The following is a 14747-nucleotide window of genomic DNA, read 5'->3' as shown; positions in this document are numbered from 1 at the left end:
GAGAGAGAGGTCTGAAACCTTGTATACACACTAACTGCATAACAATTTGTCAAAAAAGTAAAAAAAAAAAATCCGTAATTACGCGTTGTGTCACGGGGTCATTAAATATGCAAGAAAAAAATGTAATGTTTTGTAAACTGGCAAGTTTAGCCCCTCTAAATTCACATTTTTTGTCAGATTAATTTTTTTTTTTTTTTCACTGATGCTAAATATAGGATAAATACAATACATATCCAAAAAATTGAGGTCACAACTCATTTACATTTCGAACAGCGCTCTCACGAAGATGAAATTTATTGCAAATTCAACATTTTCAGGGGTCCAAAGTCAATGTGGTCCACCTTCAAAATGTATAAAACATTTTTTTTATATGACTACTAGTCTTAAATTACAACTTTGCAAAGTCCCAGTAATTGTCTAGGTTGACTTCATATAAAACGACAAGCCCAAAGTTGACCATTTTCTTATGATTGCATGTACTGCAAATGTGCCGAATTTGGAAGGCTTAAAGTCAAATTGGCCCCAATATTGAAAATAAACTGGAAATTTAAGTAAATAGGGCCAATAACTACACATCTAGTCATTTATTTTCAATATTGTGGCCATTTTGACTTTTAAACCTTCCGAATTCGGCACATTTGCAGTACATACAATCATAAGAAAATGGTCAACTTTGGGCCTGTCGTTTTATATGAAGTCAACCTATAAAATTACTGGGATTGAGCAAAGTTGTACTTTAAGACTAGTAGTCATATAAAAGTGATGTTTTATGAATTTTGAAGGTTGACCACATTGACTTTGGGCCCCTGAAAATGTTGAATTTGCAACTTAAATTTCATCTTTGCGAGGGCGCTGTTCGAAATGTAAATAAATTGTCACCTCTATGTCTTGGATATGCATTGTATTTGTCCTATATATCGCATCAGTGACAACAAAAAACAATTATTCTGACAAAAAATGTGAATTTAGGGGGGCTAAAACATTAATGTTTTGTATACTGGCAAGTTTAGCCCCCCCTAAATTCACATTTGCTCTTGAAATCAATTGACAATAATACCACTGTCAGAGTTCCATGTATGTGAAAACCGGGCTTGCAATTACCCATTGAAAACTGTTATAGAGAATTAGTGGTATTGAATCTTTAACTCTCTTCAAGCGGGTGTCGACTGCAGACGACAAGTTTTAACATTTTTTTAAGTCAAAAATTTCGGAAATGTTAATTTTCATGACCATATTTGGAATCAGCATGAAAAATGCATTAAAATGAGTACAAACAAGCCTACTATTGGTTCAGTGGTTCTTAAGATAGCTTTTGATATTTTAAGAAAATACCTGAAAACTTGGACTTTTTATGTTGAAGCCTATGGCTAGCATGCAGAGCATTAAAGTTACGCAATAACAAAATTGTCATCAATACCTCTTTTCTTTTCTTTTTCTTCTTGCGCAAATAAATATATTCATAACCTCATGGGCTCACATTATAAAGTATCGCTACCTACAAAGAGATTTAAACCTTCTTTAGTATAATATTTTTGCCCTATATATTTGTTTGTTTACTGTAGTTACTAAGAAATTGTAGTAAATTGTAGATTAAAGGAACACGCCGGCAATTACAACATTATGCCTTATATGTTAAAAAAGAACCAATAATCAAGCACGAATTGCGTGGTTTTATTTAAAACAAGCTCATGTTGACCTTAAAAACAAATAAAAAATCAATTTCGGCGCGGGAATTTTGAATATCGCGTGTTGAGAACTAGCTCCTTACTTATAACTATTATTCTTTATTTGGCCAAAGGCAGGAACTCAGGAAGTTATTAGCTCAAAAACTTCCTGAGTTGCAAAACCTTGGCACTAACTTTCTTCCGTTCGACAGAACAACTTCATTTGCAATATTCAGATATTAATCGTGGTTACATTCTTTTATAAGGGAGTTTCCTCAACACTTTATCAATTACGTGTACATGTCACAGCTTCTGCAGTAGTCTATTTGAGTGTTTCTTGTGGTTCAGCTTCATGTGGTGATTGAAAGTGTCGTTTTCTCATTAATCAGTCATTATCCCTGTACGTGTATATGTTGCTTGTCAAGGTAAGTTTTACATTGCTAAGTTTTGTATAATTATCATCAATGGTATATAGCTAATAGACTATATCCTTCCGCGTAAATATTAGTAGACTTACTAATACGACAGATTACAGAAGGGTTTCACGGGTTATGTGCGTACCCTATAATGAATCCAAAATCCTTGGTATTTACATGTAGGCTTATTGTTTTTTGTTCGGCAGCACCCTAAACAGTGGCGTAGCTAGAGCTTGTGGTGCCCAGGGCTAAGGATACATAATGCCGCCCCCCCCCGATTCTTGAAAAATTTGCACAAATAGGGCCTACCACTAATTAATTTTGGTTATAATGAAGTTGAATGTCGGTCTTAAATTGATCTTTTAAATGATTTTGTGCTGATTAATGCGCAGTCTCGGTGATTATAGACCAAATATTTATTCAATCACTAGCAAGTTTAATGATATCAGACACTTTTACCACAGTAAACTATGCTGTATTATTGTAAGGTACAGGAAGCTTAACGCGGTTTTAACTTAAGTGGTTTTAGTAGTTTAGTTGCAAACTAAACAAAATGATCTTTATATCTTGCCGGTTTGTAACTATCACTCGCAAGTGAGAGCGTTCTTGTTGAAAATAATGTTTTGAGGTCCGAATCACCCACATTGACTACAGCCGATTAAACACACAAAATAAAATGGTTGAAATTTAGCCACGTTTTCAAATTCGGACTTGAAAATTGTCCGAATTTTTCAAATAGGTCAAGTATCGGAACTGACTCATGTTTTGACACTGGGTCAACCGACTCATGTAAAGTATGTATATAGCTGAATTGACTTAGCATAAGTGGGTCAATGCAACTGGGTAACATTGCAATGACTCATTACACGTAAGTCGCTGCTCTTGGGTAGGTGTCTTTGACCTAGTTCGGCTGTTAAATTAAATTGATCACTGCAAATGTGACCCAGATATTATATGTTTTAATCCTTGTGACAAGACGGATAATTTGATAATAATGCACTTCAAGCATTAAATCCAAGCATTTTTCTTATTTGACCCTATATTGTGTATTCAAACCTCCTGGTGTTAGACCACGTTTTCGAAAGGGGCACGGGGCTATTTTTTATTCAACCTTTATAGAAGACAAATCCACCGAGAAACGAACGAAATTTCAGATGACTATAAGGCAAAACAAGCGTATACAATAATGCGTGTGAGATCTTGTGAAAAACACGCTCTTTTGTGATATTGTTTTTGAGATTCCGTTGATTGACTTTTCCATGTGAAATTTTCATAGATATTTACACCCAAAAATGTGTTTTTTAGTTACCCTTCGCATATTTGGGTCATATGAAATAAAATTGATTTTTAATTCAACCTTATTAAAGCACTTCAAAAAGTAAATTGCATTCTCCTTATCTGTTATTATTCTATTTTATTTGTCTGTGCTGAGTAATGAATGATTCGCCCTTTTTATTCCATAGGTGTCAAGACTCCGATTAATTCAATAAAGTTTGAAATGACATCTAACATGTCTACATTTAAGAAATCCTTGGATCTTCTGAAAAATACTAATGACTACAGTACAGCGGATGTGGGTCGGGCTCTTGATCGCGCCCTCTTCTATAAAACCGATGACATCGAATGTCACGAGAAGGCTCTTAAGTATGGATTCGGATTGGGTGAACTTTTTGTCCGTATTATGAATTCACTGAAACATCAATTTACCGCGCCAGACAACTCGCACGGCACTCGTAATCTCATGAAAGTTACAACTTTCTTCTGGAATTACAGCGATAGTTGTCCTGACCTGGCAATCGAACTAGCAAATTCTGGAGCTATCTCATGTATTATGACAATATTAACAAAGTTGGCTGAACAGCAAGAAAGCATATGGAATACTAGACAGGTCAATTCATTGATGGGCGTCCTTCATAATGCAATCAGACCAGATGAATGCATCGCAGCAAACCGTTCCATCTACCGTCAAGCCGGAGCTGTTGCCATTCTGCAGAATTGGACAGATTCTTCTCAAATGATCCTCAAAGTCAAGTCTTTGTTGATCTTATCTTATATTACTAATGAAGATGAGAGTGAAATTTTAGCGAAGAATGGCAAGGCGGTTGCGTTTTTGGTTAGCAAAGTTAAGGAAGCAGTAGCGGCGAGCAACCACTACGCGCACATTGGATCTACATATTTTTCGGTAATGGAACTATTGAAAGGTCTGTGCCAACTGATAATCCATGATACAAATAAGAAGATTGTGCTGGAGAATGAAGGCGTTCCCGTCATAACTCGCATGTTGATGTCGGATTTTTCCCACGAAGAGCAGCGCCTGGCTACCAAAGCCTTATGGAGTCTTGCATTTGATGAGACAGTGCGAAAGAGTGAAGCTATCGGAAAGAGCTTAACGGGTAAGTATATAAACATTTGAAAAAAAAGTAATGGGTGATTGTATTATAAATCAGTAATATGCGTTGGAAGCAGAATCTATTTCTGCACATTTTGACACCTCATTTGTAGCAATTGACTAAATATTGACGTCACAGCGTACATTTAAATTAATGTAACCCAAGATTTGAAATTTGCAGTAAATTGTATTGATTTTGTATTCAGAGTAATGGAAGGAAATCTGTGTAATGTTATCTGAGTGTTTTTGTATTGTATGTAAGTGCAAAGTTCTTTCAAATCTGAACCTCACTACATTAATTGTGTTTTATTGTTTTCTGAGCTATCGTATCATATGAGGTGTCAAAATGCGAAGACATAAACTCTACTTCCAACGCACTTTACAGATTTGAATAATGGCCATTATTTAAGGGGGGGGGGGTAGTTATTTTGAAAATTCGTTGTATTTATGTATTACCTCTAATCCCTCCGTAAGCTATACGTACACATGCAGAGGATGCTTTAAGGAAGCCCCATCATGCACTGTAAAAGTGTTATCACTAGAGTTTCAACTGCCACTTTACTTTTCAAATCCCATTGAACTCTGTGCAAAAGATGTTGTTTTAGAATTACCCGTGTGTCATTATTACTTGGTCGATTTCAGATCTAAAGTGGTGTATGCATGAAGGATAATTCACACCTTCTGTAGATAACATAAAATGTGAAATCGACCAACTTTTTGAAGTTGTTTTTACTGTAAATATATCTGTCCAAATTCAAATTTAACTATGCACCTGTGTATGCAGTGGGCGGGCAGTGGTGTCATGTTCACTCACACAGCTGTGCTAACCGCAAGACTTGCTGGGAAGTGCTTTTAAGCAAAAATCATCCTCTGGTACACATGTACACCTATCTTTGCATGAAATTGTAGGAGCAAACATGCAATGTGCTGATTCTGATTCTGATTTTGCATGACGTGCAGGGTTAAGGCATTTGCACATGATCATAATGTCTGCCAGCGAGTGAAAGAAATACTACAATGAGCAAACAAAATTCACTTGATTTTGATCAACAACTCTGATTAACATACATGTTACCTGTTAAAAATACAGATCATAATACCACCATACATTTCCAACAGGATGCAAGTGTACGATACGTGCCTGACCCGAAACAATTATAAAACATAATTCCTTTATTAAATGTGTAACTGAAATACTGTAGTTAGTTTACTCTTGACTTACAGCTCTTAAGGAACTTACACTCTCGGAAGATGAAACTGTACGCTCCATCAGCAAACGAGCTTTATTTGAGATTGAAGATGAGTCAAGTCAAGAGGTGACTGAGGCCGACGAAGGCGATGATAAAGACAGTCACGAGGGGAAAGAGGACGATACAAAGGCAACCAATAAGGACCCTCAGCATCGTAGTCAGTCCAAATCCATAGAGGTGAATGATGGAGGTCACGTGATGATCAGTTATAACTGGGAGCATCAGAAAACAGCACTGAAAATACGAGATGAGCTCAAGAAAAATGGCTATAAAATTTGGATTGATGTCGACAATATGCGTACGTTCCTTGTAATATTTTAACGTTAATAGGACCTATAACAGCATAATTTTCTTTAGATAACCAAATACACCATTTGCTACGTAAATCCTATTTTAAAGGATTCAAAGGCGGGTTCGTTGGAAGCGTAACCTAGCAGTGTTTCCACTCAACTTTTGAGACAAATAAAGCTGAAACATGTGGTAAATGGTATGGGATTCTATAAATGAGATCGAGCTTTTAAAAACATGCAAATCATCGATACACATTATAGTTGGATACGATGAAATAAAGAATAGTTTGCACTGTCTAGAATGGTTTTTATTGCCAAAATTCAGCAACAAAGGTCAACCACCATTGCAGCCTATGGTTCCTATTGATCATTGACCATTTCCTAGGTAACGAAGAATCCTAGCTGGTGAGAACTATTTCTTATTTGAGTTTATTTTTACATGACGAACAATTTGAGACCATTTTCATTGAAATAGGAGCACTTTTACTGTTGACCATACTGTGTTTACTGTGTGGCCATAAAAAATAATATTGACCGTACTGCTTATAACTCAAGAACGGTATTGTCGCAAATAGATAACTGTTCTGACTAGTTATGACCAGAATCTGAGCAATTTTGAAATTTTAACCCTGTTGTATGAGATTCGCCTCCTGTTGACCCCTAGAGACACTTCTTTTTTAAACATACGTTATCGTTTTCTACACATTTTATTCTGATCTACAGACGTCATTTAGAAGTTGATTTCAGAATATGCATCATAGCCCCTTCTTTCAACTAAACTATAATGGCTAAACCCGAAACATCGACAAACGAAAATGTAATAAATAAGAATTAATGCTTTGCATGATTTTATTTTGATCCAGAGGGAGACACTCTAGAGTGCATGGCTAAAGCTGTGAAGCAAGCAGATGTGATACTGATGTGTATGTCTCAGCATTATTATGCAAGTACAAGCTGTCGTCAAGGTAAACATGCTGGTATTTTGTTTTAACTTTTTTAAAAGTTAAAACTCGTAAAACGTTTGCACAAGGGCAATGTCGGGTGAGTGTGTCTTTTTCAATATCATCAGTTTCGGGTCTCTAATATTCGCCGTAAAAGTTGTGATATAACATGATTAATTACCATAGCGAAATGTCTGAACTATATTTTATTCTATTTCCCTGTACTATACGAATGATGCATTCATCACCTGTGTATGTGGGCTACCATACCGATCTTTTCAAAGACATTATTTTTACAGGTGTGAGTGAAACATGCATGGACACAACACAATGTGAAATTACTATAAAATAACCGATCCAGGTCTTTAACCCTATACTTTGGTAGCGTCTAGTGCAGGGCAATACATTAAAAATAGAGTAGACCTATCGCTATGGTAATTAATATTGTTACATCATTACTTCTACGGTAAATTAGAACTATAATTTCCGATATTGAACGAATCTTGTTTCTCAACAGCAGTAAAAATTAGCTCACATTGGGTAGCTTTCTGTCTGCAAAACGCTAGACTTTCCGATATTTGGCAAAACGCTATAATTTCCGATATTTGGAGTCAAGATCAACCAGCTGATTCTTTTTGGTTTGTTGCGGTCAACATTATTTGTACCTTTGATGGGTCAAGTTCCGTCAATGGGGATGGCGAGTGGAATAACGTCACGATTTAAGAATTTGTATTCTAGGTCTACACAAAATGCGCCTTTAGCGGCCATTGTGGTTCCTACATGATGATATTCGGGTGTCATAATACTTTTGTACAAAAGTTGTATTAGTTAACATTTCTAAAATTTTAATTTATTTATTGAGCAAACAATATGACGGCGATTGTTGTATTAGGTACATACTTATATAATTAGACTGTCTGGCCAGCTAGTATTCCCCTCCGCCGTCAGTGTGATTCCATTAACATGACTAACCGCGAAGGTGGAGGAGACTAAAGATAATAGTTGACGAATACGCATGCGTTAATAATAATGTAACTTAAGTCGGACATAAAATTGTGACCACTCATCCGACATTGCCCTTATGCAATCTCACCCTCCTGATGTAAAGTCTGCACAAAGAGCAACGCAGCTGTTATTAATAAGCCTATAGCTTCAGAACTAATAACTGTTTCCACAATATTTCTACATAGAAGAAGGATGACTTATTTACGCGCATTTTGATACCCCATTTGTCAAATTTTGTTCAATATTAACAAACACATTCGGGTATCAAAATGTGCGTAAATAAGGCATCCATCTTTCTATGTTGAAATATTGTAAACATTATTACTTGTTCTGACGCTATGGGCGTATTTATAACAGCTGCGTTACTTTTTGTGCAGTCTTTAGTTCAATTGAGATGTTCATGCAGTATGTAATCGAGAACAAATTCCTAAATGTCATGATAAAAGCTCAACTTGAGATTAATCCTGGCCAACCTTAATTTTCAGAGGCTAAGTATGCCGCAAAGAAAAAGAAGCCAATGATCCCTCTCATCGTGGAACCTGGCTATGAACCGGATGGTTGGTTGGATATTCTCGTCGAAGCGAACCTTTATTACAAATTCACCTCAGATGAGGAGATTCGAATGAACATGACTAGTCTCAAGAATGATATCGGCACTCGAGGGAAGAGCTTGGGGAAAAGCAGCCTAGATGAAGTTGATGGTATGTACCTTTCTTAACAGGTGTACACAACATAATTTGCATATGAATATCTCCTCCAATGTAACATAATATATACATATTCTCTTCTGCCTTCTAAAGACTTCTAACCCCAGGTCCCTACAAACCAGACTTGAACATTCATGTCTCACAATACAGAGATCCTGAAATCAAGCATTTCTAATTAAATTCAACCATTAATTTATCTGTCAAACTCTTTAGTATTAGCTAAGAGCGTGGTCTTGTTGTTAATTTAATAAAAAGTAATATAAAGCGTAAAACATCAGTTAAAACAAAAACAAGTGATGCAAAAATTAAGATAATGTAAGGGAGAATAATGGTCAGGCAATATTTATTATTCATTATTGAGACAAATTCATCAATAGCGTAGGATAAAACTCATACCTTATAAACCCTAACCTTCATCCATAGCCCACCCATCATCTACAGCCCCCTCCCCTACACACCCACACACAAACAACACTTAAGAAACAAATAAATAAATAAATAAAGCATCGCAATGTGCGATAAAGTATGAAAAGTGTTGATGGCAAATACTACCAGTGCCCACGACACCCGACAAAAGTACTAACTATACGTACAAACTCATGTATTAATACATAAATCAAAAGTGTCCTGATCTTAATTTGTTTTGTTCTTTCCACGCAGCGCCAATAAAACCGAAGCAAGTCGAGGTGCTTGGAGCTGCTGTTTCCTTACAGACATCCGTTTTCACGTCTGCATCCACATGGTCATCTGAGCGAGTTCAGGAGTGGTTTGAGGAGGTCGGACTACCGCAACTAAAAGCCACACTGAACTTCTTTAAAGGCAAGGACCTGGAGGAGCTGTACAAAGAATCGTGCGATACTCCTGAAGATTTCAAAGCAACCTGCGAAGAAAGTGGGTTAAAAACAAATTTGGATAAAAAACGACTGAAGTCGGGACTCCGAGAATTATTTTAGTAAATGTATGATTATATCTCAGTGTATTTTGAATACGACAGGTTTTGGTTAAAGGTATTGCGTGTATAACAGGTTTGTTTCCTTTGCAAGTTCTATCTTGTGAACTTTACCTTAAATGTCTACGGGTCGTGCTTTGTTATGCCTTTATATTATAGATGGGTTAGGACTTGAGTTAATTAGGACTTCAGTGGCGACGTTTATCTTTTTTGTGAGAATGTGATATTAATGAGAATAGGTAAATTCTGTAAATTATGTTTTTCAAGTTGATTATTTACTCAGAGCTTCATATTAGTAGTGCGCCACTCCAGCCGTTGTTGTTTCATTGTTAAATCTATTTGGTAATAATGATAGTAAGTGTTTTAATTTTTTTAATATCAATTTAGTAATATGTCTATAAATTGCATTTAGTTTGTATTTGTTTGTTTTTTCAATGAGCGTTTTCAAGAACTGTAACTGTTTAAAGATCAATGTTAATATTACACCTTAACTGTTAAAATTATTATCACAATTAATAGCACGTTTTTCGATCAGAAAAGTTGCATAATTACAAATATGTTTACATGTTTTCTGCCAATTGTGATTTTACGCATGATAGGATAGGTTACATCAGGTTCAACATCACTAGGGAGGGCGAGTTAGCGCAGCGGTAGTTCCATCGCTTTGCACTACTGAGGTCCCGGGTTCAAGCCCCGGCGCGGCCCAAGTACTCATGTGCACTTGGTTTATCCCGATTCCATGCTCGCTCTCGCAGGTTTTCTCCGGGATCTCCGGTTTCCTCCTGCTTTCAAAAAAATCGGTGATTAGTTGTTTGGTTATCAAAAACTTCCTTCACCCAATGGAATTTGGGAGCTGCGCAGATAATTGGTGGATGTTACAATCTAAGTGCGGATAGGTCTGCGCCTGAGATTCGGCTGCAACTGGCCTAGATGATGCGATCTGATTGTGATGATTCACCATGGCAGCGAAATTACAGCGCTTTGAATCCTTCAAGATCTAGCTGGAAAAAGGCGCTATATAAATCCGAAATTTATTTAATTATCTATTACACGATTTCCATGGGAAAATGACCAATTTCAGGGGGAATTTATTCATATTCAGAACTCTCAGAGTTAAACGCCACCAATATCAGAAGAAACTAGATGAATTAGATGCCAAATGAAACAAAAACTCAACATAGGTTTACCTGAGACTTCTCTTGTTTTAACACACTCGATTATTTTGCAGTGCGCCATCGAAGCTAAAAGTTACAATATGGTAGGGCGAATATATATTAAAAACCAATGCTATGCGGATGTACTTTTTTTGGCAATATATAATGGTCAATTTCAGTGATTTTAAAGCAGTCTTTTCAGATGCCACACAAACAAATATTTACTTTTCGTATTTCCATGCATTGCCCATTAGTGGTGTATAACAGCGATATAGAATAAAAACTAGATAACTAAAGGACCAATCACAGGACGAGCTAGCTGGAGGAATGGCGACCATTATGCTAATTAGGAGATTGTTGTTTATGTCCGTGACGTCATTTTTGTCAAAATGTTTGTGCCGAAAAATGACGAACAATTTCAGTTTTCTTTCCATTACTGTTATATTGTGAAAAACCATATAGCTGTGGAGTTAGTCCAATATGTTAGGAAAATATTCAAACCGATGACCCCATGTTGACGCTGGCTAAATAAGCTGTATTTGCAATTGTTGCAATTTCGTCATTTTATTTTTCACAGACGAAATGAGAAGATTTGACCTTTTGAGGTCATTTAGTAGACCTGTTTACCAGTCGTTTTGATTTTCGTAACAACAGTTCGCCCTTTGAAAAGTGAACTTCGACGTACGTGGTGCGAAACTTTCTTGCCACCACTTGCCAAGTTTTCTTACGGTGCTTCCCGAATCTTTTTATCGTGTGGTTGATCAGCGCATGAGCGGTAATGACACACGGCACCAGGGCATTCGCTTAACTGCCTTGATAACCATAAACTTGACTAACCTACAATTTGGCAGATATATGTCACTGACATGTATGTTTTGAATTATTCAGAGAATATTTTGAGTGTAAACAAGCACATGCAGTTGAATAACGTTATTTAATGTTTGTACGTGAAATATCTTTATGGAAGCTTAAAAATAATTATGAATTCACCTTTTCGGTAAATCCCATAAGCCTTTGCGAGTACACCTGAGAATTTGTCATTTGACGTCACGCCGGCTTGCAATGCGCAGTTACGATGTTCGATAAACGATGTGCGCATCGGGGCAGATCGGCGTGACGTCAAATGACGAGGTCTCAGGTGTACTCGCAAAGGGTTATGGGATTTACCGAAAAGGTGAATTGAAAGTGCCGAACGATACATAAATGGTTATACGCTTGTAAGTGACAAAATAACAAAATATCGGGATAACGAAGTCTTATTTGCGCTTTTCAATTCAATTTTATGGCTGAATCATTGAGCAGCCACTGTGACATGACTACTTCAGAAGCACTTTATTTTTTGCAATATTGCTTGCATGCTATGCTCTGTATGCCTTAATAAGGCAGGTCCTCGGCTCCAATCCTCGTAATTTAGTTTATTTTAGTTTATTAAGCATTCCTATTTTTCGTCTTCCCTTCCGCCCCTTCCTTTCCATCCTTTCTTCTATCACATTTGTCATACGTCCAAAAGTCCTCAATATGTGATCAATCAATTTCTCTTTCTGCTTTATAACCTCTCTTCTCTCACAGTATTAACACTACCTCATCTGTCTTTTTTTCTTTCCAACTCAATTTCTTTTATTCTACTCCAACAGTTTAATTTGCTTCCAGTCTCCCCAAATCTTTTTTCTGCAGTGTCCATGTCGCAGCTCCACACATGGCCACAGCCCAAACTGATTAGTCTGTTGGTAAGCAGAACTTTGTTTTTATTGAATGCCAGCTTTGTCATGCCAGTCCATAATGTTATCTTTCTCCCATATATAGTACCCAGATGTTTGAATTGCTTTACCTGTTCCACTCTTTTCTTGATACCTTCATCACTTTGGTATTTTTTGTGCATTTTCATACCCTATATAGCTGCCCAATCTTTGTAAACCTCCTTTCGTATTTGCCATTATTACTTGGTAATCTGCATATCACACAGCCTTTAATACCAGGACAGGTACACCCAAGACTTGTATTATTTATATTGCCTCTATATCATCGTCTTCACATTGAGAAGAACTCAACCTGCCACTCTTACCTCTGTCATATGTATTCATGTAGTTGGCTTATCAATATTCAGTTTCTCCAGTTAAAGCCTTAATGTACGATCTTTTTAAATTTTTAGATTTTTCTTCCAAAATGATAAAATAGTTAATATGTAATCATTATGAAAGTTCCCAATACATTTGGATATCGAAAAACATTGGAAATTTGCAAAGAAACAACATCATAAACTTCACCTCTATCACTCAAAATATCTCACACTTTTTGGATTAGGACGGCGAGTGCGGCCTCAGAGTTAGTCTCCTACGCAGCCAGGTTGGTGACGCTCCCTCCACATGTGGGGAGGGAGCGTAACCAAATGGTTTCATAGGAGACTACCAAATGGTTTCGTAGGAGACTACGATTTGCGATCGTTCCGACATACCGTATTATCATAATTTGAAAATTGATCCCAAAATCGGTTTTGAAAAAAATAAAGATATATTCTGAAAAGAGATCGTACATTAAGGCTTTAATTCCAATCCATCCTCTTCAGAATGTCTAACAGCCTCACCAAGGTAACCAGCAAAATCTTTCTCAAAGTTTACAAAGCAAACACGAACTTCATTGTAATTTTCCAGGCTTTTCTAGCTGAACATCCTCATCAATCCAATTTTGTCCAATCTTTCATAGCGCTGTCGATGATGTCCGTAAAATAATACATGCCATTCGTCAGTAAAATGTAGTTGTTGCAGTCACTACGATCACTGACCTTGTTCTTGTATAAGGTAGTGGTGCTGGCATCATGTTGATCTTGAAGGACTGACCCTTCTTCCCAGCAAGAACAAAAGAAATCATGGAGATGTTTGATTAGAACTGGTTTCTTAGATCTGAGCCAATAGCATTACGAATCTTCTCTAGGAAGGGGTCAACATTGAACCTCATAACGGACAGTGTTTTCACAGCGACGAGGGCTACATTTTCGTTGAGTATTGATCAGTGTCGTGCTCAGTCCATCTTTTCATTTGCTTGGTCCTATCTGTGAAAGTTTCGCCAGTTTTCAATAGTTCGTACACGCGTTTGGCACTGCTGGTGTCTGCAGCAGGATGAATGGGTAGGCATTATTTGAAGAAAGAAAGAAAGAAAGAAAGAAAGAAAGAAAGAAAGAAAGAAAGAAAGAAAGAAAGAAAGAAAAAGAAAGAAAGAAAGAAAGAAAGAAAGAAAGAAAGAAAGAAAGAAAGAAAGAAAGAAAGAAAGAAAGAAAGAAAGAAAGAAAGAAAGAAAGAAAGAAAGAAAGAAAGAAAGAAAGAAAGAAAGAAAGAAAGAAAGAAAGAAAGAAAGAAAGAAAGAAAGAAAGAAGAAGAAGGAAGGAAGGAAGGAAAGAAGGAAAGAAAGAAAGAAAGAAAGAAAGAAAGAAAGAAAGAAAGAAAGATTTCAGGGATTTCAAGGCTATACAGTGATATCTATTTTGGTTCTAGACATTTCACTGCTGGTCCATCTCGGACCCGCAACTTTATCGCGGAGAAGTGTTAACTAAAGAAAAACCCGCAAATGAACATTCGAGACTTCAAATACCACAACCCCACTGCAGCAGTGCCAAACATTCGATAACGTCACCCTCTATCCTGACAACAGTCGGTATATACAACTTACAGGATGAGGGCGGACATCATTGGTTTGTTTTGAATTAAGGCCAGTCGTACAAAATAATAGGAATCTATCCTTCTTAACTCCGTTTTACGTAAAAATCGGGCGATAATATCTTTTAAATCACTCATCGAATCTCGACAGAATCTTCATTGAGTAAGAGAATTTTATTTGTGAAAGAAAATTTTAAAGAAAAAAGCATTTTGCATGCCGCTCTCACATCATGGCATAGTGCTATAAAATAGAGCATGTTGGAAATGTTTTCATTAATAATAGGAAAATCATATATAGCTTATCCTCTGATACCAAATAGAACAGTATAGAAAGG

General features: G+C 36.6%; 1 protein-coding gene across 1 annotated transcript; it reads left to right on the top strand.

Annotated features, from left to right (window-relative positions):
* Window positions 1-3547: 3547 nt before the first annotated feature.
* Window positions 3548-10456, top strand: LOC140169767 (uncharacterized). Its single transcript, XM_072193072.1, has 5 exons — window positions 3548-4473; window positions 5694-6017; window positions 6873-6974; window positions 8441-8656; window positions 9323-10456. Exons 1-5 carry the CDS (start codon window positions 3579-3581, stop codon window positions 9613-9615), a joined length of 1830 nt encoding a protein of 609 aa, XP_072049173.1. The 5' UTR covers window positions 3548-3578; the 3' UTR covers window positions 9616-10456.
* The last annotated feature ends 4291 nt before the right edge of the window (window positions 10457-14747 follow it).

This window comes from Amphiura filiformis, chromosome 14 (assembly GCF_039555335.1).
Source record: "Amphiura filiformis chromosome 14, Afil_fr2py, whole genome shotgun sequence".
In the NCBI taxonomy this organism is placed as follows: domain Eukaryota; kingdom Metazoa; phylum Echinodermata; class Ophiuroidea; order Amphilepidida; family Amphiuridae; genus Amphiura; species Amphiura filiformis.
Note: the sequence above shows the minus strand (reverse complement) of the source record. Positions and strands in the feature narration are given on the sequence as shown.